At 37.4% G+C, this 26,983-nt stretch overlaps 1 protein-coding gene across 4 annotated transcripts in view; it reads right to left on the bottom strand.

The window, feature by feature from the left end:
* Positions 1 to 9,309: 9,309 nt before the first annotated feature.
* The window catches only part of AKAP6 (A-kinase anchoring protein 6), a 500,428-nt gene continuing 482,754 nt past the window's right edge, over positions 9,310 to 26,983 (bottom strand). For all 4 annotated transcript variants that reach the window (XM_030813201.1, XM_030813191.1, XM_030813206.1 and 1 more), the window contains 2 exons: positions 18,466 to 21,879; positions 9,310 to 13,491 (listed from right to left, as the gene is read on the bottom strand). In XM_030813201.1, the coding sequence (XP_030669061.1) occupies positions 18,508 to 21,879 (3,372 nt within the window). In that variant the 3' untranslated portion in view covers positions 9,310 to 13,491; positions 18,466 to 18,507. The remainder of the gene's footprint in view (positions 13,492 to 18,465; positions 21,880 to 26,983) is intronic.

Genomic DNA, 26,983 nt, shown 5'->3' with positions numbered 1-26,983 from the left:
CTCCTTTCATATTTTTTTAAGGACCTCAAAAAGGTTGTGATATCAGTGTGTGTCACATAATTATAAAAGAAAGACTGAGAAAGATATCTATGAACTAATGCGGAGTGATTTCCAGAGGATATTAAATTTTAAACTCAAAGACAAAAAATAAATTTACGCTGATACTTTTGAGGCTAGAAAGAAGAAAAATACAAAAAATACATATCTCCTTATTATTACAGAAAGAAACAAAAGAAGAATCAGCCAGAAGACAATGAATTTGTGTATTTACAAGGGCTGGGAGGAAATGGGATGGAGGAGATAGGGAAGGCGGTGATGGTTGTTTGAGTGCAGCTTTTTGTATAGTTTTAAGTTGGAAAGCACATGTGTTAGTCCATTTGTGTTGCTGTGAAGGAATTACCCTGAGGTTGCGTAATTTATAAAGAAAAGAGGTTTATTTTACTCACCGTTCTGCTGGCTGCACAAGAAGCATGACTCCAGCATCCACTTCCAGGGAGGCTTCAGGAAGTTTTCACTTATGGCAGTAGGCAAAGCAGAAGCAGGTGTGTCCCATGGTGAAAGAGGAGGCAAGGGAGATATCAGGCTGTCTTCCTTCCTTCCTTCCTTCCTTCCTTTTTTCCTTCCTTCCTTTCTTTTCCTTCCTTCCTTCCTTCCTTCCTTCTTCCCTCCCTCCCTCCCTCTCTCTCTTTCCTTCTTTCTCCTTCCTTCCTTCTTTCCTTTTTTCTTTGTTTCTCTTTCTTTCTTTCTTTCTTTCTTTCTTTCTTTCTTTCTTTCTTTTCTTTCTTCCTTTCTCTCTCTTTCTTTCATTTTCTTTCTCTTTCTTTCTTTCTTTTTCTTTCTTTCTCCTTTCTTTCTTTCAACAGGATCTCACTCTGTTGCCCAGGCTGGAGTACAGTAGTGTGATCACTGCAGCCTTGACCTCCTAGGCTGAAGCAATCCTCCCCCTTCAGCCTCCCAAATAGCTAGGACCACAGGCGTGTGCTACCACACCCAGTGTCTAATTTTTTATTTTTTAATTTTTTGTAGAGACAAATTCTCACTGCATTACCTGTGCTGGTCTTGAACTCCTGGGCTCCAGCAATCCTCCCACCTCAGCCTCCAAAAGTGCCGGGAGTACAAGCATGAACCACTGCTCTTTTTAACAACCAGATATCATGTGAATTATCAGAGTGATATTACTGCTGGGAGAGCACAAAACCATTCACAAGGGATCCACCATGGCCCACCTCCAATGTTGGAGGTCACATTTCAACATAAGATTTGGAGGGGACATATATTCATTTCATATCAGCATTCTACAGGTTCAAAATTAGGTCAATAAGCATGGGAGGGAAGAAAAAAATAACCTAAACTGAAAGGAAACTGGAACAAATGGACTTAACTTTAATTATTTTAAATGAATGCCATAATTATATTGAAGGGAATAAATAAAGAAATGAGGGAAGAAAGGAAGGGAAAGGAGGGGAAGGGAGGGGAGGGGAGGGGAAGGGAGGGGAGGGGAGGGGAAGGGAGGGAGGGGAGGGGAGGGAGGGGAGGGGAGGGGAGGGGAAGGGAAGGGAAGGGAAGGGAAGGGAAGGGAAGGGAAGGGAAGGGAAGGGAAGGGAAGGGAAGGGAAGGGAAGGGAAGGGAAGGGAATTGGAGGGGAGGGGAGGGAAGGGAAGGGAAGGGGAGGGGAGGGAAGGGGAGGGGAGAAAGAAACCAATCCATGTAGCTTATGAACTTCGGAACACAGTATTTAACCACATACCCTTAGTATTGAATAGCACTGGGTATTTGGGAAGGGGAGGGTGGGAGATGGGATAATTGTAAATGAATCCTGAACTCTTTTAAGTAGGTTGATTATAATGGTTTTTAAGCAATTCTGACACTATTTTAAATGTATTATGCTATTTAGCAAATGGGTATATATGTTGATGTTGTTTATCCATGGTTCTTATTGTGAAAGGAGGGAAATACAAATATGGAATCAGGGAAGTAAAGAAAGAATCCTGTGAGAATGGACTAAAATTGGAGACATTGATGTGAGCTCTTGATTTCTACAATATGTGTGTATACACATTTATATGTGTGTATGAATATGCCTTTGTGCATATAAAATTGTATATATGTTTACATTAATGTGTATAGACGTTCACATATTTCCTAACCTTGCTGGCCAAAAGCATCAAGAAGCAAAGCTACCCTAGTAGCAATAAACACACCTAACACTAAAATCTTGGCCTCTAACACCAATCCCTATTAAAAAGAACCAGGGATCCTCAGAGACATGGCTGATTCAAGAGTTGGGACACTTAGGTACAAGACCAGAGCACTTTGTAAGAAATTAAGTAATTGTTTAAAAGAGGTCACAAGGATACAAGATCGAGATTGAAGAGGCTCCCACTGGCCAAATCTGGGACAATTTGAGCTCAAAATAATTTAAGTAATAAATTATAAATAATTGGGGAAAAGGAATTCATAAGTTTCTGTCTATGATAAAGAGGTAAATAAGTAGGAGTGAAAGAAGGGATTTTACTGGGGAATACAAAGGGCCAAGTGATAAATGTGGACAGAGTACTAAGGTTGGAAAAACAATTTCACAAGCATCTTGGTAAAGATTGATTAGACAAGAATTACCCATTGATGCTAAATATAGGAGAAAACTTGAAGAGGGCAGGATATTTGCATGGTTTTAAGGCATGTCTCCACAAAATGATCAAAATTAACATAACGTATGGGGGACAGATGGACATTGCATTTCTCCAGATATGATACTCTGAGGAGAGACCACCACCCACGCAACATTTCTGCTGAGAATGCGTAAATTCAATCTCATCCCGAGGAGAGGGAAACAAAAACTGAAGACAAATCTAGTCAAAAAGTGTGTGTGTGTGTGTGTGTGGTGGGCGAGGGGAGTCTATTCTTCAAAATTGTCAATGTCATAACAAGACAAAGAAAAGCTGGAAAAATGGTTCCAGATTAAAGGAGGCTAAAGAGATATGACACCTAAATTTAATACCCAAATCATGTACTGAAGGGGAGGAAATGCTATAAAAGATATTATTAGGAAAACTCACAAAACTGGAATGTGAAAAGATTCAACAGAAATAATGCATCAATGGAAATTTATAAAGTTGATAACTATACTATGGTTATATAATATAACTATAGACGCATTAGGAAATATACAATGAAACATTTAGGGATAAAAGGCTATGATGTGTGCAACTTACCTTCAAATGGTTCAGAAAAGTAAAAAACAGATAAATACATAGATTGATAGATAGAGAGACAGATACATAGACGGACAGGTAGATAGAGTTCATAAACGATCAAGCAAATGGGGTGAAATATTAACAAAAGGTGAATGTGGTTAAAGTGTACTATTTTTGGTTTTGCAATATTTTAGAAATCTAAAATAATTTTTAAAAAGTAAAAAAACAGTTGTCATTTGTTATTTTAAATGTTTATAGCAGGTGTCCTGCCAGTGGTGAATCTAGCAAACATGATGCACAAATTGTGCTATCTTAGGAAAGCAGCTCTTGAAAATAACGAGAAATTTTGAATTAAACTTTTTGCACACTGAGACTTCAGTATTTACTCTTAAAGCCAGAATATCTTTGGGAGGAGAGGGGTGAAGTCTCGTGTAAAGAAGAGTCACATAAAAGGTGCTAGGAATATAGCAAAACCCACATTTTTATTTCACTAAATTGAAATTTATACTTTATAGAATTATCTCTCTCCACCACCTCAGATATTAAACAAAATACACAATGAGAAGTTGCATGTTTTAAAGTATTTCTTGAGCAAAATGTAATGATAAAAATGTATGTTTGTACTAGAACATTTATCTCATTCTTCATAATTAACTATTGCATTTTTCTTTCATCAGGCTCTGACCTTTAAGGTGTTCCTGTTGTGTGTGTTTTTAATGCCTAACTTTTCTGGAAAATGTGCAGAGGTCATAATGAGGCATAATTATATACAGTATACAATTTTCTTTGGCCTTTTTCAAGTGCTAATTTAGCTATCACTTCTTCCTATAGAATTTTTATAAGAAATACTTTTTAAAATGAAAGTCCTTTCTTCAGCTTTGGCATGAATTATATATTTAATAAGCATTGACTATAGGCAGGAAATTTAGCAAGGTATATGTGGATATTAAATGAGCACCGTTCACTACAGTAAGTCCTCCCTTATCTTCGAAGGATACGTTCCAAGACCCCCAATGGATGCCTGAAATCTGGGATAGTATGAAATCCTATAGCTAAACCATGTTTTTCCCTACACATACATACCTATGATAAGGTTTAATTTGTAAATTAGGCACAGAGATTAACAACAACAATTAAATAGAACAATTACAACACTATACTGCAACAAAAGTTATTATACACTGTGGCTGTAACTTTTACAGTTTGTAACAGCAAAACTAGCATGGATTTCTTTTTCTTCCTTCACAATTTCATGGATAGAAGATTTGCTCTTACCATAGATTGTAGCAACCTAGGCATACTATTTGTTATCTTTCCTTATTGAGAACTTTCATCTTTTCATTTAAAGGAAGCACTTGACAGCTTCTCTTTGGCATATCTGGATTGCCAGCATCACTACTCTTGCATTTTAGGTTCAAGGGTTGCTTGAACTCAAGCACTGTGATATCAAGACAGTCGCTCTGATAACCAAGATGCTACTGGGTGACTAATGATGGGCAGCACCTACAGTGTGAAGACACTGGACAGAGAGAGGATTCACCTCCAGACGGGACAAGGAGGGACTGCAAGAGATGTCATTAAGCAACTCAGAACTGCATGCAATTTAAAATGTGTAAATTGTTTATTTCTGGAATTTCCCATTTAATATTTTGGGACTGCAGGTAACTGAAACGGCGTGCAAAAAGAGACTGGATAAGGGAGGACTACTGTAAATCCTTATTTATCTCGATTGCAAATGAGATAATTTCCTTATTATATAGAATGGATAGCACCAATCATAGAGTATTGTGAAGATTAAATTGCGTATGTAAAGTGCTTAGCACAGTGCCTGGCATATAGCAAGCACTCAAGGGATAATGATTTATTAGATTGATTTAAAAAATAATATCCAGAGTGTGTTTACTTATTTAGCCTAATTTCCTATAATTTACTCATATACAACACTAAACAATAATTGGTAATCATATGGTGAAGCTGAACCATCAAGGATTAAATTTTGTTTAAAACTGTTTGAGTTGCCAGTAAGTCACGAATGAATTAAATAATCACACCCTAAGGTTGATAAGAATAGTCTGTTGTTCAATCATTCTGAATCAAACAGAATCTGTTTTGTCTTTTTAAAAAAACGTTTTTTACCCACTACAGCATTATTTCATTCCTATAGAAAATGCCTCAACCTGTAAATGATTAGTAATTTAACTTACTAAAAAATATTTTAAAATACAGTTTGCATGGGAAGATGTCATTGGTAAATTAGAAAAGAATATTTGGAACTTAGAACACTAATAGAAGTGTTTAGGAAAGAGGCAAATAGTATATATGTAAAAATAGAATTGTTTCCTGAAAAGTTAAGGAGTTTTCACTTTATAAAACCTTGCCATAAGCATCATTAGTTACTTGAGATTGGCAGAGATAAGAGCACAAATATGAAGAATGATTTGATTTTCACATCATTTTAATGACAAGATAAATTCCACCAACTTGGCTGTCTATATAAAAAGACACTTTAAAATAAATGAAACATATTTGCAAGCAAACACACGCACACACACGGAGGGAATTATTTGTTTTGAATTGCTGACTTAGTGTAAGTAACTTGATCAACTAACAGAACCAAACTAATTCTATAAACCTTAGAGCATTTTTTATAAACCAGTGGTTAGGGAATATTGGGATTTAAAAGAGAATCTTATGCATTTTTATGTTCCTAATGCCTTCAATCATTTTAAGTCCTTGAATAAATTTCGCTGAATAATATTTGTTTTACATCTGTAATGGCCCATTTGTTTATAGAGTTAGGTGTCCTTTAAAATGGCAGGTTAGGTTTAAGTAAGGACAAATAAATGTTTTAATAATTTAAAGATTGTTTCTTATTACATCATATTTTTATGCATTTGTGTTAAATTAATAAAATCCATTATCATATATCTTCATGGTACGGAAAAATTACCAAATCTACATCTGGTGATCCTAGTCAAACTTCCCCATATAAAATGAACAAAGAAGGGAGAAAGAGCAATGGTACAGTCTAAGACGTTGATGAACATGACAGGTTACAAGGTATAGACACAAAAGGCTTTGGGTATACCTGGAAAACCTTGATGTTCCATTATCATGTGGCTCTGTAGTTAACAGTAGGCAAAGCAAGTTACCTCGACCAGGTCATCAGGACTGGCTATTTTTCCAACATCACTTTGAGGCCAAGTTCTGTTGCATTTTACATTTGCTTTTTGAATTCCTTTTTTTCTGAAGAACACATCAGGAAGCTCAAGTTCTTTGTGCCTGTGGATTATCTGGGGCAGCACATAAATGCACAATGTGGTTGATTCTCTTGTTCTTTGGGAGCCCTCTCCCAGGTTTGGGGGCACCTCATTTCAAGCAAGAGAGTGCAAGCTTCAATAGCAGTGGCTCTTAAATATGGTGTCACAAGGGGTTTGTAACCAATAATAGAGTACCAAAATTTTGGAATACTTTTTTGAATATGAATTAGATTGGCTTCAAAGTTACCCTTAGAGTAATGTCACTCCAATCTGCTGCATTAAGATATTCTGCTTGAATAGGAGAAAAGGGGGCAGAGTATTCCACTGGAAATTGTTCACTAATATTTGGCAAAAGCCTGGAAGTGTCTCACTATCATCTCAGTATTTGTGTACCCCCAAAATCCATATGTTGAAACCTAATCCCCAATGTGATCGTATTAAGAGATGGAGCCTTTGGGAGGTGATTCAGTTGTGAAGTCTTCATGAATGGGATTAGTGCTTTTATAAAAGGGGCCCAAGGGAGCTTGTTCACTGCCCCTTCCACCAGATGAGGATGCAGTAAGGTGCATCAATGAAACAGAGAGTGAGCCCTCCTCAGACACTGAATCTGCTGGTGCCTTGATCTTGAACTTCCCAGTCTCCAGAACTTTGAGCAATAAATTCTGTTGTTTCTAAACAACACAGTCCAAGCAGTCTGGGCAGACTAAGACAATCTTACACATATGAACACATTCTAAGTCCTGTGTGTTGCAATGGAAAAGAGACAAAAAAGTTGCTTTATGCAGGCAATGATTTACTTCAAAATGCAAGGACAAATAAGCTCTGCATAATTTCTGCTTTGGTGGGAACCCATTAATCAAGGGCCAGAATGGTCTTACGGCATTGGCCAAAATGCCTTTGCCAAAGAAACCATACTATTGTGGGCCTGACCCGCCCACATGATTCTATTATTTTACTCTGGAAATGCAAATATGTGGCAACTCTCAAACTAAAGGGCCATTGTCATATAGAAGGTATTTGGTTGCTTCTAAAAAAGAAGTGGCTAAAAGGTTTCCTTGAATGTTCCCTTCCCAGACGTGTGGCAGTGCTATCAAAGGTGAATTTAAGAAAGAAAAGAAGTATTATTCTTTTTGAACATCTTCTTTTTAATAAGAGTGTCCACCTATGGCCACACCAGGGTTTGTGGTGAATACTTAATTCCTTGGTAAATTCAGCAGTTGGGAACTGAAGGTGTACTGTATACAATATTTTGATCATGGTTTTGCCTTTGAGTTGAAAAATGAATTTGAAAAAAACTGACTGTGAAATGGCCTGAATTTAATTCCTTGGATTGCTTTAGAAAAACATTTAAAGAAAGGATTCCAGTTTATTGGTGCATGGAAGTGAGTTCGTGTCAATTTTTCTGATGGTTTTGATTGAACTGATTATTTAGTCTGTAATTGACTAACCCTCTAAATCAATCAAAGCCAGGTAGTAATAGTGAACTCAATTTAAATCCTTAAACTGTGGATGTTCAACAATCTTTAAGTGCACTTTATTTTTTAAGGTAATATGAAACAAGTTGAGAATGCAATAAAATCTAGGAAGTAAAAAGAAAAAAAAACACAACTATTGCAGGTGTTTATGTATTACATTGAATTTGCAAATGGAAATCTATCCTAAGAAAATGTGTCAGAATTTAGAATATCATAGACCAGGGATCAGACAACTTTCTGTAATGATCCAGATAGTAAATGTTTTAGGTTTTGCAGGCCATATGGCTTTTGTTGCAAGTACCTAACTTTGTATAGTGTCAAAGCATCCATAGACTATGGAAACATGTGCGTGGATGTGTTCTAATAAAACTTCATACATGGACACCAAAATTTAAATTTCATGTGATTTTCACGTCATGAAGTATTCTTTTGTTAACTTGAAAATGTAAAAATTGTTTGAAGCTCGTCAATTGTTCAAACAGGTCAAACCAGAACAGGCAATGAGCTGAATTTGGCCCATGCGCCACAGTTTGCTGACCCTTGCCTTAGATGGATGAAGCATGGGCTGAAAGAGTAAGCTGTGAACTTTAAAACATATCAGGAATGTCAGTTATTCAATCAATCTTCATTAAAGAGTGGCTGTGAATGCAAAGTCACCTATGTATTTACTTGACAAAAATAATTTACCCTGAATTTAACAATAAGAAAACAACTAGACCCATCAAGATTGTGGATCATTCTGCAAGACTGGCCTGGACTCTTCAGAACTGTCGATGTTATAAAAGCCTAAAGAAAAACAGAATAAAAGCACAGGGAAACTATTCAAGATTAAAAAAAAAAAAAAAAAAAGACTTGGAAACTAAAAGCAGTATATGATCTTTGTTTGAATCCTGTATTAAAACAAAAACAACTATAAGAGGACATAATTTGGGTATTTAGAGAAATTTGAATATAAACTATCAGGTATTATTGTATTAATATTACATTTTTTTCGAGACAAAATTTCACTCTTCTTGCCCAGGCTGGAGTGCAGTGGTGCAATCTCGGCTCACTGCAACCTCTGCCTCCCGGCTTCAAGCGATTCTCCTGCCTCAGCCTCCCAAGTACCTGGGATTACAGCTACCATGCCTGGCTAATTTTTGTATTTTTAGTAGAGACGGGGTTTCACCATGTTGGCCAGGCTGATCTTGAACTCCTGACCTTAGGTGATCCACACGCCTCGGCCTCCCAAAGTGCTGGGATTACAGGCGTAAGCCACCACGCCCAGCCAATGTTACATTTCTTGAGTATGAAGATGGTATTGTAGACTTGGAGAAGAATGCCCATGTTCTCAGTTAATACATGCTGAAGTATTTGCAGATGAAGTATCATACTCTACAATTTAATTTCAAATGATTTAATCATACAAAAAAGTGTGTGTGTATACAGAGAGATGAAGTAAATACGGTGAAATATTAACAATAAATGAACCTGAGGGATGAGTACCAAGTATCTTTGTTCTACTCTCAACTTTTACATAGGTCTGAATTTTTTCAAAATGAAAATTGAAAAAAGAATATGTAGAAAAAAATATAGTGGTAAATTTAGTTGGTTCAATTTATATTTAAAATATAAGAATTATATGACATTTGAAAAGTTAGTTTTTCTTTAAAATTCTAAAAAATTTCAACTTCTTTTGGAAGCTAAAGCAAATTGACTTGTAAGAAAGACCTGGATCATTTCATTGATATTTTCATCTAGTTTGTTTCTAGGAATTACAGAATGGGTCAAACCTAGTCTGGATGAACCAAACACAACAAAATCATCAAACTCAGGTTTCCGGAAGCCCTAAATTTAGGTTGTTCTGTTGTTGTATGAGATGCATATTTGTTCAGTGACCAGACATCTAATAAATATTTTTCTTTCTGTAATTAAAACCGCTTTACTTTTTCTGGTAGTCAGATCCAGATGATTTTATATACTGTTTTGCTCACTAGATGTTCTTAAATGTAGAGAAACTTCATCAGAAACTAAATGAGGTCATCATTTAATTTAGACAAAAGTCATAATCACTCTATTCAAGGACACAAAAGGCACTTTCGGAAGAAAAACTGTAAACCTTTGGAGACAGATACTATGTGTTAATTGCCTTTATATACCTAATGCCAAATATAGTGCCTCACATAGGTAGCCATTTAATAAATGTTTGCTGAATGGCTGAATAAATGAATAAATAAGCAGAGGGAGTGCCCTACTTGGAAATAGGTTAGATTTGTATTTGATGTAAGGAGAAGATTCAAGATGACTTAGGCACTGGACTGGGCCACTGAAGGAAGTCATGGATTCTTATTTATTTATTGGTTGAAATTTACAATAATAGAATAAACATATCTTGAATATATTTCTAGAGAAAACTTAGCACTTAAATGTTCAGATTCTTTTCTACATGTATGATGATGAAGACAGTTCCTTAATTTCAAGAATTCTGTCTGTTAACATTCAGTCAGGTTGGAATGGATCTGAAAACCATGACATATGAAGGGCAGTTGAGGAAACAGTGGTTGGGAGATGATGAGTAACTGGCCTCGATCATCTTCAGGGTTGCCATGAGAATAAGGGAGTAAAGAAAATCTGGGCTGCTCCGTAAGACAGAACTAGGACCAGTGAGCAAAATTAAATGCAGGATAGCAGGGTACTAGGCAGATTTTAGCAACCTAAGAAAGAACTTTCTAACAAAGAGATATGCCCAACAGTGGAACAGTTTGCCTTAACAGACAATGAACCACTATCACTGGAAGTGTGTAGGCAGAGTTGGTGTGATCATTTTCTAAGGGTAATTGGGGAGGTAGTGCCTACATGGGGTGGGAGATTGAGGCTATTTTTCCTCTTCCAACCTGAAAAGGCATTGTTCAACAGACCCGAAAGTCATTCTACAAATTTAGTGTTAATACTAAACAGATAATTAACAAATACTTTCAATACTGCACAGTCTTCCATGAGCATGTAACAAGTAGGTAGAACATCATTGTCAGTTTGTTCTTTGAATGTTTTACCAGTAGATGTAGACTTGACATTAGTTACTACCCAAAGAAAATTTAGGTTGTGTCAGTATGTAAAATAATACCATATCCCAACAGAGGTCTAGAATGCCCTTAGAAATTTCAAAGACTCTAGGATTTGTTCTTTCTCTACATCCTGGGCCACTATACTTGTGTACTCTGTTATTGCAAACTTAGCTTATTTTCTCTAGCTGCCCCCTAACTAGACAATTATCTCTAATCTCTTTCCCCTATAATCCTCTTGAACATTGCAACTAGATGTCTGGCTAAAACCGCTTTTGAACAAATTACTACCTATTAAGAACCCTAGAATAATTTATCCATTTAGAAATATGTATGGAAAGGATTAGAAGGGGCATAAAAATACAAATAGTTATTAAAGTGGTAGAATTACAGATAAGCATCATCTAAATGATCTTGGTGTGGTACTAATGATAAACAAAATCAGGTGCAAAACAGCCTGTACAAAGTGTCCTTATTACCTAGCATTTTACATACAAAAGCTCCAAGTTAACTTTTTAAAAGACCTTTCATTAAGTCCTCCCAATTTACTTTTTCTTCTATTACCCCTGCAATGAAGTTTCATGAATATTCCACTAACTTTCCACTCTCTGCAAGTCCTTTTTCTTCCTCCTTGTACCCACTGCTGCTTCTCTCATTGCGCCTCTATCGCTACATTTGCTCTCTTCCTCAGCTCTGCAACAAATACTTCATGTCATTTGTGTGTTCACTTTTTCCTAATGCAGAAGAGCCTTCTGAGGGCACGGCTTTGTCTGTTTGTTCAACATTGCATCTTCTGGATCTAGAATAGTGCCTTGCAGATAAAAAGTGTTTCTGAACTATCTGTTAAATGAATGATTGTCATTCCTGTGACTACATGAACCCACAACATTCTTTACCTTTTAGAAATTTGATATACATTATCTATTGTGATTTTATATTGCATTGTACCTTTTTCTAGTTGTGTCCATGTTTTAGTGTCAAAATAAAGGGATAGATGTCACCATGTCACCTAATTTAATCCTTTAATTCAGTAAATTTTTATTGAATACCTACTGTGTCAGGCACTTAAGTAGGTGTTACCATATAAATTTAAAACTGCATTTAACAGGAGTCAGTAAAGGCCAGATGAAATATTTCTTTGTCAATTTCTTTTACACATATAAATATACCTGAAATCTATAAATAATAGTCAAATTTTCTATACTTTTCTACTAGCTTTCTATCAAACTCATTCAAAATAAATATTTAAAATAAATTAAGACATACAAGGTATCCTGAAATCCAACATCAAATCATTAATGATAAGTAGAAATAAAAAATCTAGTATAAATGTTTATTGGTTTAGGGGAACGACATTTAATCATTTGCTGTTCCAAGATCTTTATAGTGACCAGAAAGATTCTGAAAACTGAAGGCTTTATGTCTAGTCTCTAGTTTAGGTAATGTTAAGCCTCTTAAGCAATATGAATATGTTTGGAAGCTGCTACATGCTATACTTTTTCAGAACCAGATGCAACAATTTGGTAAAGAACATAGTAGAAGAGATCACTAATTTTCCTTTTCCCCCAATAATCTGTGTTTATTATGCCAATTTTAATTACCATGCAACCTAATGGATTTAAGGCTTATATTTTCCACATCACTAGACATCACAAACATGAAAGCATTTTATACTGTCATTATACATCAATGTTTGTACTCGGTTATACATATATACAGAAATTATTCACACATCTTAACCTTGCTATTTCCTCCTTTCAAACCAACATAATTTTACCATGAAAGCAGCTTTTTAATAAATGGTATAAGAAATACAGCAAGGCACACTTTTTTAAAAAACTTTTTTCTCATTACCACCTCAAGAAGCATAAAAAATGAAAATGTTGTACATAATTCAATAGTAGAATGTCACCAGTTTGTAATATACAACACCGTATGGTTGTTTCTTGAAATGCTGCATAGATTATTTTTTAAATGAAATAAATAAAATGGCGCTTTTAATAGTTGCTTAATTTTGAAAGAAGGACCAGTGTTTCTTCTCTATGCTGCAATCAATTCAAATGTTGGCTTTTTAGGTAAAACTCTTTCAATAAACACAGTCATCATACCATTAAAAAAAAATCCAGATTGAAACATGAAATTGGTCAAGTACTGGTGGGGGGTCATTCTAGACAGGAGAATTTAATGGACCACCAGTTGGTGAACTGCAGAACTTTAAAGAGTGGAAGGGAGGGGAGGAGGCAAAGAGAAAAGTCTAGCTGGAGAGAGAGGGTTGGTAGAGGTAGCTTGGGACAGGAATCCATGGGAGAACAAGCAGCTTTGCTGAACTTCAAAGACGATCACCTAAAGAGAACCAGTGCACACATTCAGATCACAAGGCTCGTGTGGAGAAAACACATTTGGAAGGAAGATTCATCTTGGGAGAAGTCAATGTAATAAACGGCAGTGACAAACGTGATGGAACCAGAGACCAGCCCAGGGCGGGAGGATGAGGCCACCCCTGAGTTGCAGCCAGGCGCATCTACAAGAAACAAAAAAGTGACAAGAAAAGGTTTCAGAAATGTATTTTTCATTAGCAAAACCAAGCCCTTTGAGGAACCATTGAAGGCTGCAATTGTGGGACTACTTGCTAATGTTCTGAAATAAAAAGATACATAAAATATAAATAATTTTAATAGCCCAAGCTTCACATTACTGACAAAAAAAGTCTCAGTGTAGATGTGAAAAATACATTGATTTTTTAAAAAAAGATGCGGTTTCAAAGAAAACAAGAAAAATCATCAAGTTTGACCTTTTCTCTGGATCTCATCCACTCTTTTGCCTGTGAACTCAGTTTGGAACATCAAAATAGCTTCAAACCAATATGAAAACGTGACGCCGCTGATGCCAAGTGATGCCGCAAAGCATTTACAATGTACAGTGATTCCACACACTGGGAACTGATAGGCTGTCGGACTTAACCCTTGCTGCAGTGATTTTATGAATGATATCGAACAATTCCACTATTGTATAGTGGTGAAATATTCATAACATTGTGATTATCCTAAGTGTGCCAGCCTATAAAAAGATACAACTGGGGCTTCTAGCTCAAATAGTAATGCATTTCATTTAAGGTACATACAGCATTGTGGAAACGAGATGGATTCAATTATATTTGTACATCTCATGGCTATGATATAAATTTGTTCCAAACTCGATCCATTCTGCCTATTTCTAAATGGCTAAAAGCAACTGGTCAAATATGAGGAACACCTAAATACCAAGTTTAGGCAATGCAGGATGCAATTATTGTAAGTCCCCTAACCAGCTCTCAAAGAAAGCAGGCTTTTGCTTGTCTGGGCTTAAACTGAGTTCTGATGTCTCATATCAGGTTGCTTTACTGTCCTTCAAGAACGAATATTCTCTTTGTCTTGCTCTCTGTTTTTCTACAATCTTCCAACTTAAGAGCCAGAAAAACCTTAACAAAAAGTGGTTTGGCTGGAGCCATGGGGAGTTGGAGAAAGAAGAAAAATTAGATAAAGAACAAGGGGAGACAGACAGAAACAGATGGCACGAAATTTGGTATAGTAAAATAATGCAGTAACACAAGAAAGCCCGGTGCATTGTTCAAATGCTGAGGACATGACTCATTTGAAATCTGGCCTCAGAATAGGGATTCCTTAGGTGAGGCAAATCTGGTCTTACTAAATGCTGGCATTTAAATTCTCTCTGGATAATCAATTCTTTCAACTTGGCCCACTTGGAAATGGGCAGGCCAAATTGGCTGAGGCACAGATCTGGGGTGTGAGTGTGTGTGCGTGTGTGTGTGTGTGAGATAGGTGATAGGTGATGCCTAATAACATCCTTGTTATTTAGCATAGCAGGGCTAGGTATTCAGAAGTGCCAGATAATTTAAAGACATCTCCCATCCAGCAAAACATTGGTTTATTAAAGTGATTTTAAAGGTAAGTTTGATAAGATTATACCTGTATTGTCGAGTGAAAAATTCATACACAATCACCAAAGGTAGTTTCTTAAACCTGGTTGACCAGCTTTGGAAAATATTAAGCACCTAATGTCAATCCAATTAACAGAATGAGAATTGTGCTGTGTACATGAGAAATGTATGCTCTCACAGCTTTCTCAGTTTGTAAAATCTGAGCAGCAGCATTTAAAACTCTCTCTGTGTGTACTTGAGCATGCACAAATACAAGTAATTGCCTAAAATCTAAAATCTACTGGCCACCAACTATCACATTTACAGACCAATAAAGTAGAAAAGGCAATAAAGCTAAAAAGTTCTAAAGGAAATACATGCACTGTAAGTAAATACAGCTCCTCACCCCAACCCCCAAAACACCACACTCATACACATACACATAGTAAAACAAAACCCCAAATCACTAGAGCAGACCAAAAGGAAAAGAAAAAGCACACACTGGCCGCATATGATGAGTTAAATTTTTATACCACGGGATTTATCCAGCCTGAAGTTTAGGGTTAAACCATTCATCAAAGATCAGAGGCTTATGATGAGGATTATGAAGAAATAACTGTCAGAATACAGCAAAAAGATTAGCGCAAAGTACATCTCTTAGGCAGGTCCTAGGAGGCACTCCAGACATACATTATGTGCTTCCTCTAAATTAGGCAGAAAGATCTGGATCTATCCAGATACCTTTCCTTTGATGTGATTTGCTGTAACTGACCTCTCTATTTTTATAGAAACATGACACATAAATGAAAATAGTGAAAAGCACAGCAGTATGCCTGGAAATCAGTGCAAATGCATATACTGTTAGATCATGTTAAAACTTCTCAAGCAGTTTCAGTGGGTTTTTAATTAGAACACAGTAAATAAAAAACCTTTGAAAATCTGAAAAACATTTTTGTTACTGTTGCAGACTCTATCTGCTATTCTAAGTTACACCTCTTCTGGGTGGCATTACAATCATTTCATCATCTGAAAACTTAGTTCTGGAAAAAAAAAACCAAGCAAATGGAATTTGGTGAATTTTACTGTCCTCATAAAAAGAGCATCCCAACTGATGGTTTTCAAATGACTTTAAAAAGCACAGCTTTTTCTTTTTCTGAACTTGTAGAAAGAACAATGACAACAATTAAGCTCTTGTAGGCATGAAACCTCATATTTATCAAACAATTTTACTATGTATACTTGACATTAAATACAGAAGGCATGTCAACATTTTGAGATTAAATAACTTGTCCTGGTTGACAGTATTTTAACAATATGTGACTATTTATACCCAGTTATCCAATGCTAACGTCTGGCAAAAATTTCAGGCATCCAGATGTTTTGTCCACATGATACTGAAAAAAATCCTGAATAGGACCAGTAAATATGGCTATTTAAATGGCTCTAGGCCTATAACAAGTCACTTGGGGGCGATGTGAGTTCTGCAGAAGTAAAATCTGGCTGTTTCTCCCTTTGCCCGAGATAAGGCCAGGCATCACCGGGGCTTAACAAAAAATACTGCTGACTGGCAGACGGGCTGGCTGCTAGTTTGACACTGTCCCTGCTTGTAAAATGTGAGGGTTACACAGATCCACCAGCACATTCACTACCTCCAAGTCTAAAGATGGAGCTGCTCATCATTTACATTTCATTTCAATTCTACATCTGTGTAAGAGAGAGAACAAATTCCCAGAGGATCAAAAAAGGGAGAGTGCATCGCAAAGGCTTCTCCAGTGCCAGAGCTTCTGGAGCTCCAGATCTCAGCATGACTGGTGACTTGAGGGTCACAGTCACATGATGTCATGCTCAGAGTGGTGTTGCTTTCAAGCCTTTATCCCCTTTCAGAAAACAAAATCAGCCAGGCTCTACCAGCCCTTCTGCGGAGGTTGGCAGAGCCAGCAGTACAATCGGTTCTAATAGAACTTGTTTTGAAGCAGCTTATGGAATTGCAGTTACTCTCCCTTAATGGTCAGTTTTACTGCATACTGATGGAGAATGTGATTATAGGGTGGACATGTTTCACAGAAAATACATTTCTCTCTCTCCTATTTTTGTTCTCACTTGCAGCCAATTGTAAATAGAGTCTGAAACACAGAAAATTAGTTGAGCTATATTAGTAAGTGGGATGCCTTTCTTCAATTTTGCATATTGAGTTTATTTTTAGGGTATAGATGGTATAGATGCCCCCCTTAGTCCCCATTTCTAGCAGCTCTACACAGAATCACACATTTTAATAAGCTTAGGGCACAGGTGTTGCAGGAAAAAAAATAATGATGTTTGCCATTCATCTTTCAAATTAAATAATGTGTTTTTAAATAGTAACTTTTTTCATAATACATTATGGGAACAACATTTATCTGTCACATTTTAAAAGATGTATTTGTAATAAATGTAAATTACTTTTAGAAAATCAGTAATTAGGCTCATCAAAAAATAAACAATCTGCCACAAAAAAGATAATCTTTAGCATAGTTAAGTATAATAACTGTTATTTGAATAAGTTAACAAATTAGGGTAGATTGCTTCTGTAATTCATTTCCTATAGCACGAGTTTAGGTGATGGCATTAAGCTTCTGGAGTGGGGAGGGAGGTGGCATTAGGCATCTCATACTTGGGTGAAATATGACTCTCACATCTGAAAGCTCAAATTTTCTTTAAACTTGATTGAGAAAGTATATTCATCACTGGGGCTTAGAAATGGGAAATAACAGAATCTTTGTGTCACTTTTAGAGACACATCATCATCTTGGAATTATCGATCAATAGCTGTCTTATTAAATATGAAGAGTGGAATGACTTTCTTAAAAAATTTGATGGAAATCAGCCTGTCACCTTCAGGCAAAATTCAAAAATTCTGTTTTTATCAAAACGCCATTAACTTGTCATGTATTCTCTCTGCATTTGCTTTCTGAGCCTGTTCTCAATCTGTATGTGGATAAATAAGAGCCTCTTCTTTAACACCAACTTTCCCCTCCTGTTTGAATCCTTAGACATAGCCATGATTAGGAGTTGTGACAGCACAGTCTTCTACGGGGGAAGCAAATGTGACGATAGTTACATTAGACAGAAGCATAAAAGGAAGAGCCAAATCAGGAGATGCAGCCTTTAGCCTAATCATTGTTCATCTGCAGGCACTGAAGAGAACGGACAGCTCTCTGTGCAGGAAACTGAAGTGGAGAGCATTGTTACTGTGCATGCATTTTGATGATGGAGTATAATTGCGATTTGGATAACCTTTTTATTCTCCCTCAATGGAAGAATTTGAGGCCTTAAATTGTTCAACTACTTCCTCAAATTTTGTATTCTTGCCAGAATGATGTAATAAAGATAATGTCACTAAGAATGTCAATTTTCCCTGTTTTTTTTTTCTTTTGCCTCACAGTTACTTTCGTTGTTGGGAGCATTTCTTCTACCTAAATGTCTTATTCAGATAACTGTCTGCCGTAATTGGTCATTCTGACTAGCCTTTTCTCCTACCATGGTTTTGCTGACCTGAACTCAATATTTTAAATATACATATGGCATGAGGACTATACGTACCTTTCAGTGAGATGATTTTCATGCTTGGGGAGGGGGTACATTCTACCTATGCATATTTCTATGTCGTTCTTCATGAAGGTTCAGAAGATTTTCTTCACAGGTTGAAGTTTTGGGGCTGGGATGCAATGCAGCCTTGTCTGTTGGCTGATTTGCCTTCAAGGAGAGGTCTTGAACTTTAGATTTAGCTGAAGCAGCATTATGTTCTTCTGGCATTCCAGATTCACCTGGTTTTCCGGAACTTTCCTTTTCACTGTCAAGCTTTGAAGGAGTAAACTCTACATTTTCTGCACAGCCACTGGAAGTTTGGGGCAAACCATTCACTTCCTTTCCATCCTCAGCTCTTTCCTGAGAGGAAGGACTTGAAAGAGCCACTGTATCTGCATCATCAGCTAAAAGAGAACTATCACTGAAGTCAGAAGAACATGCTGTTGCTTGTAGTGGCATTGCAGCTTCGCTGGGAACTGCAGATTCATTTGGAGGAACACTAGAGAAACAAGGCTCCTCTCCATCAGCGTCACCCTCAACACAGGCCTCAAAGAAGCATTCAATATCTTCCTTGTCATCTAAGCCTGAGTCGGTGGTGTCTAGCGGCAATGGAGTGCTGCTTTTCTCTTCTATGTAATTGGTGACCTCCCCACAATCACTGTCATGAGATGAGAGAGATAAATACGAATAAAAGTCCCCTTTTCTCAGCTGGATGGGCCGGTGAGAATGCTCCAACACTTTCTCCTTGATTTGAGTTAATGAAGTAGGAGCAGCCACCTCGTTTTCAGGTTGAGATTTACTTTTTAGGGCTGTCGAAGCCATGTCAATGATTTCCTTAACAAAGTTGTGTACTGAACAATCTTCGGCATCTTTTTGATGGAAAACATCTGGCTCACAGTTGCAACAGGAAATGTTGCTGATAGAAGCATTTTCCTCTGTTCCGTTTTGTTCAAGTGCTAGACAACAACCAGCAGATTTTCCAGCCATACTCGGTGCATCATCAGATGATTTCATAGCATCGGAGTCTTGTCTGTTGTTAAACCTGGTTTCTAAAGCCAGTTCTGAGAACGACTTCTCAGTGGGAGTAGAGGCAGTGCTTTGATTTTCAAAATGGTGGTGATTTGGACACTTCTTTGGAAGATGTCTAACATCTTGGGAAACAAATTCCTTGCCAGCAGTATTTGAATCATCTAAACTATCCATAAGTGCTTTACACTTACAATGCTCACTCTCTGAAATCTCTTCCCCATTTGAACCAAGATTTTCTGATACCTTTGAAGTCCCATTCAGTTTGTCCTTTTGCCTTTCCGGAATACCTTCAATGTTGCCATTTTCCATGTCAGCCACATATGGATCTTTATTAACTTTGAAAATAGTTTTCTTATTTTCACCCTTTGTTCCTAACTCACGGGTATGAGATGAATTCTTACCATTTCCATTATTTTCAGAGACACGTTTTACAGAGCCATTTAGAAGGGTCTCAATATTCAGAGTATCAGAGGGATTGGTCATCTCACTGCTACTTACATCTTTACTGCCCTTCATCTCATCACTGACATTGCACCTTTTCTTATCTCTTGTCAAAGACAATTTTGGCCTAATCCAGGTCTGTAATTCATTCTTTATGTAGTCTAGCCCTGACATCAAGTTGCAGTCTTCATAAATTTCATCATCTGTTGCAATACTGGAGTCGTCATCCTCATCTTTGATGCACAGCTCTTCTTCAGTCAAGGTAAGAGTAGAGCTGGAGAGCAGGTCGCTGTCATCTTCATCATCAGTGCAAGCAGAGGTGCAAGAGACATTAACAATCATGCTGACATTGACATCGCTTTCATCAGCCACTGAACGAGTCAGACGCTTCCTGAACGATGCATTCGATTCCGGGATCTTGTTCTTGTGTAACACAATATCCTCTGAGCAAAGAGAGAGCTCGTCACTACTGCTAAGTTCTGTTAGAGATGCCGCTGAGTCTTCATTGATAGAAGATGCTATATCCAATGACATCTGGCCAGTAAAAGACATCTTTTGGGAACTGCTTTGAAGAGTGATATCAGAAACACTTCGCTTTATCTTTTGCTCTGAGGGGCTCTGGATATTCTCCAAACGATTCAGGAGATCTAATGTTCTTTTACTTAGTTCACCAACTGAGCCACTGCTCACGCTTATATCCCCAGAGCTGTGACAGCTAAAAAGATCTTCATTGCTTTTATAGGACGTCAACCAACTTTCTAAAGAAGTGCTTCGCTGGAGGCTGTCACTGCCATTTTTAAAGATGCCCAATCCAAATAAATCACCCCCTGGAGAAAGGGACTCAATAGATGAACTATGAGATAAAAGGGAAAGCTGTTTGGTATTCTGCATGCCAGTGAATGTCTTTTCTATATTGCCACTTTTATATGAAATGCGATCCATTTCATGAGATGCACTTGCCAAAATCCTTTCATGGGGAGGTACATCGGGTTGTAACTCTGTAGTCTGATGTTTAGATTTGCATGATTTTTTATCAAAATAAAAACCACGAAGCAGGGGATCCTCCACATGTGCTTTTTCGCTTTGTGACTGTTTCATTATCATTGGTAATTTGAGTTTTGAGCCTTGGAGGTATGAATAATCATAAAATGTAAACACATCATGTTTTCCTTGTAATTCTTCTCCCAAACAATCAGGGGTATGTTTGGTAACACTGTTTAAATCTCCAACTTTTCCATTTACACAACCCACTGGTGAAATGGACGACTGAGAGCTATTTGGAAGCTTAATGCATTCCCCCTCATCTTTAAATTTTTGCTTTAACACGTTAACTGCATCTCCCATTTGTGGGTCCAGATGTTCAGTTTCAAGGTTACTTGGGGACCCATCCACTGCATTGAGCAAGCACATTTCAGAGTTGGTAGTGGTTTCTGTGTCTCCTTCACTGACAATTCCACTCTCACTGCCTGAATTCTGGCTCATGTCTCCTCCATGACATGCGCAGGGCTTTACCAAATTGGAACCGCCTAGAAGATCTGGCAAAGATTTGGTAGATGAAAATGAAGAGTCTTTACTGAGACTCTTAGTTAAAACATTAGGCTGTGTCATGCCAGTGACCTTTGGATTGTTTTTCAGAAATGGCATGTGGTTGTCCTCATAGAGTTCAACATTGTGGAGGCTGTACACCTGGTAAATGTGTGGACTAGAGGGGGCAGTAATATTTGAGGCATACTGAGATCCCCCATGGTTATCACCCTCCTCGTCATAACCAGGGTCCTCATTACTTGTCTCTCCAAGCTTCAAGGAAGAGATAACAGGTTGGGGTTCTTGATCAAGGTCATTTGATTCCTCATTCAAACTAATTAACTTGTTACTTATGTCCATTTCATCCCATTCCAGGGCATCCTCACTCATCCCATTTAGGTCCATCAAGCCAGGATCAATCACATTCAAAGTCTCCTGTGTGAGAAAGAACAAAAAAAAGGAGAAGAATTAGGGAACACCAACATGAAAATTTCATCCATTGAAAATCTCTCAGAAGACTCAGGAAAGAAAACTGCCCCAAGCATGGACTTGAAAGATAGCCTAATTATCAACTCTATTCCTCTCTGAAATAACACCCAAAAATTACCGAAAGAGGCTTTTCTATCAATAGTAATTTGTTACTGAAGGCAATAACATAGACTAAAATGTAAGATTATTATTGTCAAATTGTAATTTATGGAATTAGCCATTTCCTATTGATTCACCTACATTTTGAATCTTGGACAGAGTGAAAACTATCAGGTGAATGAAGGTGGAAAGAATACAGCCTATGACATCTCCTAAGGTACATTCACACTGATACTATTTTAGTTCTGGAGTCCATAGTAGAATACTATCTGCAGCCACACACGGCAAACTCCTTCTTGCCTCTATTCCTGGGTTCTCCATTTTAAGCAGCTTTTGCCTGGGGACTTAAAATAGAGTTGTAGCCACCATGTAGAGCATTTCATGGGCCAGAGGCATATGACTGCGTACCCCTTCCTCTGTGTTCCTATTCAGGGATTGGTCTTTTCAGATCGTGGCCCTGCTCCCAATCAGACATAAGATTAGCAACACTTGACTGTTTTCCTTACCTGTATCTTCCTAGACCCTGAATGCTCCAGGGCAATTTCTTAGTCAAAGTTCTCTCAGCCCCTTTCTTTTCCAGTCTCTCTCTGTGACAGAGACTTCACTTTGGTCCTTGTTAACTTGGCTCACTACTGTTAGTCCTTCCCCCATTTCTTATAGACAGGAACCTCTCACTCCAGCCCACACCAGCACCGAATAATTATTTGAAGACTTTCCTGACCACCCCAGGATGAAGTAGCCCAGATTCCCTTATGCTGCTCTCTGCCTGCCCACTTGGGACCCCTGATGTTTCCTTGGACTTCTTGGCTCTGCCTCTGTTTAGATAGAGCTTGACATATTTTGGGACACAGTAGCCGGCTAGGCTCCTGGACTCTGTTCAAATTCCTTCACTGTCCTTACTTGCTCTCCAGCTGTCTGAATTCATGCTAGAGTCAAGAAAGATTTTATATACATATACACATATATATACACACACATATATATGTATATATGTATACATACATATGTATATACATATATATGTGTATATGCATGTGTATATATGGTGCAGGCCTTGATGAGCTCACCTACAGACAGAAACACAAAGAGAACTTCTAAGTTCAGCTTATGCTTATGCAGGGTAGCCAAGCAGATGAGTATGGCACTAGAACTCTTGCAGACTGGTTGAAGGGCTGACTTTGCTGCTTACCATATGCTTGACCTTGGGCAAGCTGCTTAATAACCTTTCTGAGCAACAGTCTCATTGCCTGTAAAATGGGGATACCACTGTCAATTTTTCAAGATCATTCTGAGTATTAAATAAGCTAGTGCTTGTGAAGTGCTGAGGAGGCAGGCAGTATGAGGTGGCCATATAGAAATATATATAGATATATTTCTTTTTTTGACACAGTCTTTCTCTGTCGCTCAGGCTGGAGTGCAGTAGTGTAATCATAGCTCACTGCAGTCTCAACCTCTCAGGCTCAAACTATCCTTCCACCTTAGCCTCCCAAGTAGCTGGGACTACAGGTGTGTGCCACCGCACCTGGCTAAATTTTATTTTTTGTAGAGACCGGCTGTCACTATGTTGCCCAGGCTGGTCTTGAACTCCTGGATTCAAGTGATTCTCCCACTTTGGCCTCCCAAAGTGCTGGGATTACAGGTGTCAGCCACCACATCCAGCCAGTAGCTATAATTCTTAATACATGCAGAATCGCTCTAGTGTGGTCTTGGGTCAATTCATAAAGGGTTTCCTCTGCCTGCTTCATTCTCCTCTTCACATCATACCTTCCAATTTGCTATTAAAACCACAAGGGATTCACGACATGGTGGAAAGAGAGAGGTATCACACAGCATAACAGGCTAGCATATTTGTATTAATGTCAGAATTATTTTAACTGTCTGGTTGAAAAACAGCCCATGATGCTTTTATTCCTCAGTAGTGGGGAAAAAGCTTCACCTGCAGCACATTAGCAAAACTTTCCTAAGAAGCCCTCAATCCTTCCTGAAACTAATAGTTAAAGGGTACCACACAAGCACATTAAGTATAAAATGCCCATTAGCACTTTAGTATACTGGGTATGTAAGAGACTGTCTGTATAGCCTACTTAAGTTTAAGAGTCCAGTTACAAGGTAAACATTAATTAAGGGAAATTTTTAAATTTTCTAAGAGAAATCTTTCCCACTGCCAATGTTACAGCAGTTAATCTAGTACCCAGCAATCATCACAGTGGCTTAGGTATGGAGTACATTCACTGTGATGAATTTTTATTAGAATTTCTGTTTATTCTTTGCTTGCTGATAAAGGAAGTACTAATGGCCAGTTAGTATGGCTAATGAATGTTAAAATCTTCAGCTGTAGGAACAATCAATCAGTCTAATCAAATAGTATATTAATTTCAAATACTATCTTGGCTGACACTGTACTCTGAGAGTGCTAATAAATAATTGAATTAGTCTTTCAAAGGAGCTCTTTTTGTAACTCTCTGGTTGACTTTAACATTTAGCAGCATAGATTTTCCACAAGGACCCCAAACCTAGGGGCTCACATGGAGAAGCGGGAATTGTGCCATCTGGATGGGCTGGGAGCTAAGCCCAAGTGGCACCTGCAACTCAGACTCATCTTCCATGACACAGTCGTTTTCTGACCAAATGCTGCTTTTATGGCTTTACAAATTCCAGCCTAAGAAACTCTAAAACTTATAGCAGCACCTAAAGGAAAAAATTCCTTTGCTCAATAAAAAATAGTTGGCCCTCCATACCTATGGGTTCCAAATTCATGAATTCAACCAACTGCAGATCAAATGTATTTGTAAAAAAAAATTTCACAGTTACAAAAAAAAACTTAAATTTTCCCTGTGTCAACTGATGTATAGGCATTGTATGAACTACTGTAAGTAATCTAGAGATGATTTAAAGTAAAGAGAGAGGATGACCGTAGGTTATATGCAAATAATAAACCATTTTATATCAGGGACTTGGGCATCTGAGGATTTTGGTATCTGTGTGTGTGTGGTGGGGAAGGAACACTGACAAATAGCTGTAGTTGGAGTGGAGAATTTCCATAGGAAAAGATTAAACTTTTGGATGTAATACTGTTCTTTTATTAACTCTCTGCTCTTATAAACCTCTTATATTTATTGTGATTTCTGAAAATTTTTTGTATGTCAATTCCAGGAAATATCTTACAGGATTCGTTAGAAAATCATTCACTTTAGACTTTAAATTTTTTCATATTAAAGAAGTGCTACTCACTCTGCCCTCGCTCACTCCCTTCCTGTTGTGGATTAAATTCTGTCAATATTTTCAATAAAATCTCCATTTCCTCAGGATTTAACTTCGACCATAAAATATACCCCTGGGGCAAGAAAGTGGGAAAAGTTTCCAAGAAAGACATTAGAGTATTTATATAACTAAAAAAGTTCTCTTTGGGAAAAAAAAGATTTGCATATACAAAGATGTAACTGATGGGAAAATTATTTGGTTGAATGCTCTCTTTGATGATAGCCCAATATAACCAATAATGCTCAAGCTAATCAAACGTTTGTTTTCGTTGTTGTTGTTTTCCCAGAGGAACTATTTGGTACTTTTTTAAAAAGGCACAATGTTCCTGTCTTTGATACAGTGATAAATCTAAATGAATTTAGACAAAATCTAAGAGTGTATGAATGAGACCATATGGATAGGGAGTAGTAAACCAGGTTCCAAAAGAGAGCCTGCAATTCCAGAAATAATTCTGAATTAATTCATGCAAGGGTCTTCTATTCATAAACTTGCTGCATGGGTACAGAATTTTGGCCCAAACCAAGGCATTATATAAATAATTACACACACACACTCACACAAACACAGACACACATACACACACAGCTATACAGATCTGCTCAAGAAACAAATGGAATTAAATAATGCTAGTTTATTTTATTATTTTTATACTTGGAAGCATTTTATTTATATTAGCACAACATATACAGAGAAACTAATAAAAGTGGCAGAGAAATGATTATGATGATGACAAAAAAAGAAGAAAGAACCAAGATTCCAACTGTGGCAGGTAATACACATCTCAGTTAATACCCTCTGCATGTGTATGGCTTTAATTGAGTTAGGTCTCCCATGATTGCATTTCCTGGATCTTCTTAAAATTTTAGCTTAAATGGTGGGTGTGTATGAGATGAGAAATACTTTATTAGCTAAAGAGTAAAGATAAAGGAACTTGACAGTCTACAAAACAATAACCTAATAGAGAACTGATATAGCTGCCTCTAGATACCTTTAATTTCCTTTCAAAAGTTGCATCTTTTAAAAGATTTTTTTCTCAAAAATCTCAAAAAGACTAGGATGAACTGAATGTTACAGTCAAACTTCTGGTACTCAGAATGTGCAGAACCTTTAAGAAGGTTTTGTAATATGTGTTCCCCCTGTTTATTCTAGATCCAGGAGTTTATTGGGCAGTACCACATGCAAAAGCCACGCAGGAGAGATTTATCTGGAGAAAAGTAGAACACAACAATAACATACAAATAAATAAAAGTGACAAAAACATAAGCAGCAATAACCGTAATTGAATAAAGGTGTATATATTTACCCCAGGGTGAAAAGCAGAACACACACGTTTGCGGGGGTGATGGAGAGGTGGGAGAAAATAACATATAGCTTAGGATAGATGAATCAATTTAAACTAGGGGAAATGCCAACATTCATATATTTACTCTGCTTTTCTTGGTACCCCCTAACCCTGAACCTAAACCAAAGTGTCTGAGCATTAGTTACATAATTATTTTCCTAAATTAGACTCAGGTAGAAATTTTATGAAAACAAAAACAAAAGCAGGACAGGTACAGTGGCTCGTGCTTGTAATTCCAGCACTTTGAGAGGCTGAGGCAGGAGGATCGCTTGAGCCCAGGAGTTTGAGAGCAGCCCGGGAAACATAGTGAGACACTGTCTTAATGTAAAAATTTTTAAAAATTAGCCA

The sequence above is a fragment of the Nomascus leucogenys genome, chromosome 1a, assembly GCF_006542625.1.
Source record: "Nomascus leucogenys isolate Asia chromosome 1a, Asia_NLE_v1, whole genome shotgun sequence".
NCBI lineage: Eukaryota > Metazoa > Chordata > Mammalia > Primates > Hylobatidae > Nomascus > Nomascus leucogenys.
This window is presented reverse-complemented; position numbering and strand designations above follow the sequence as displayed.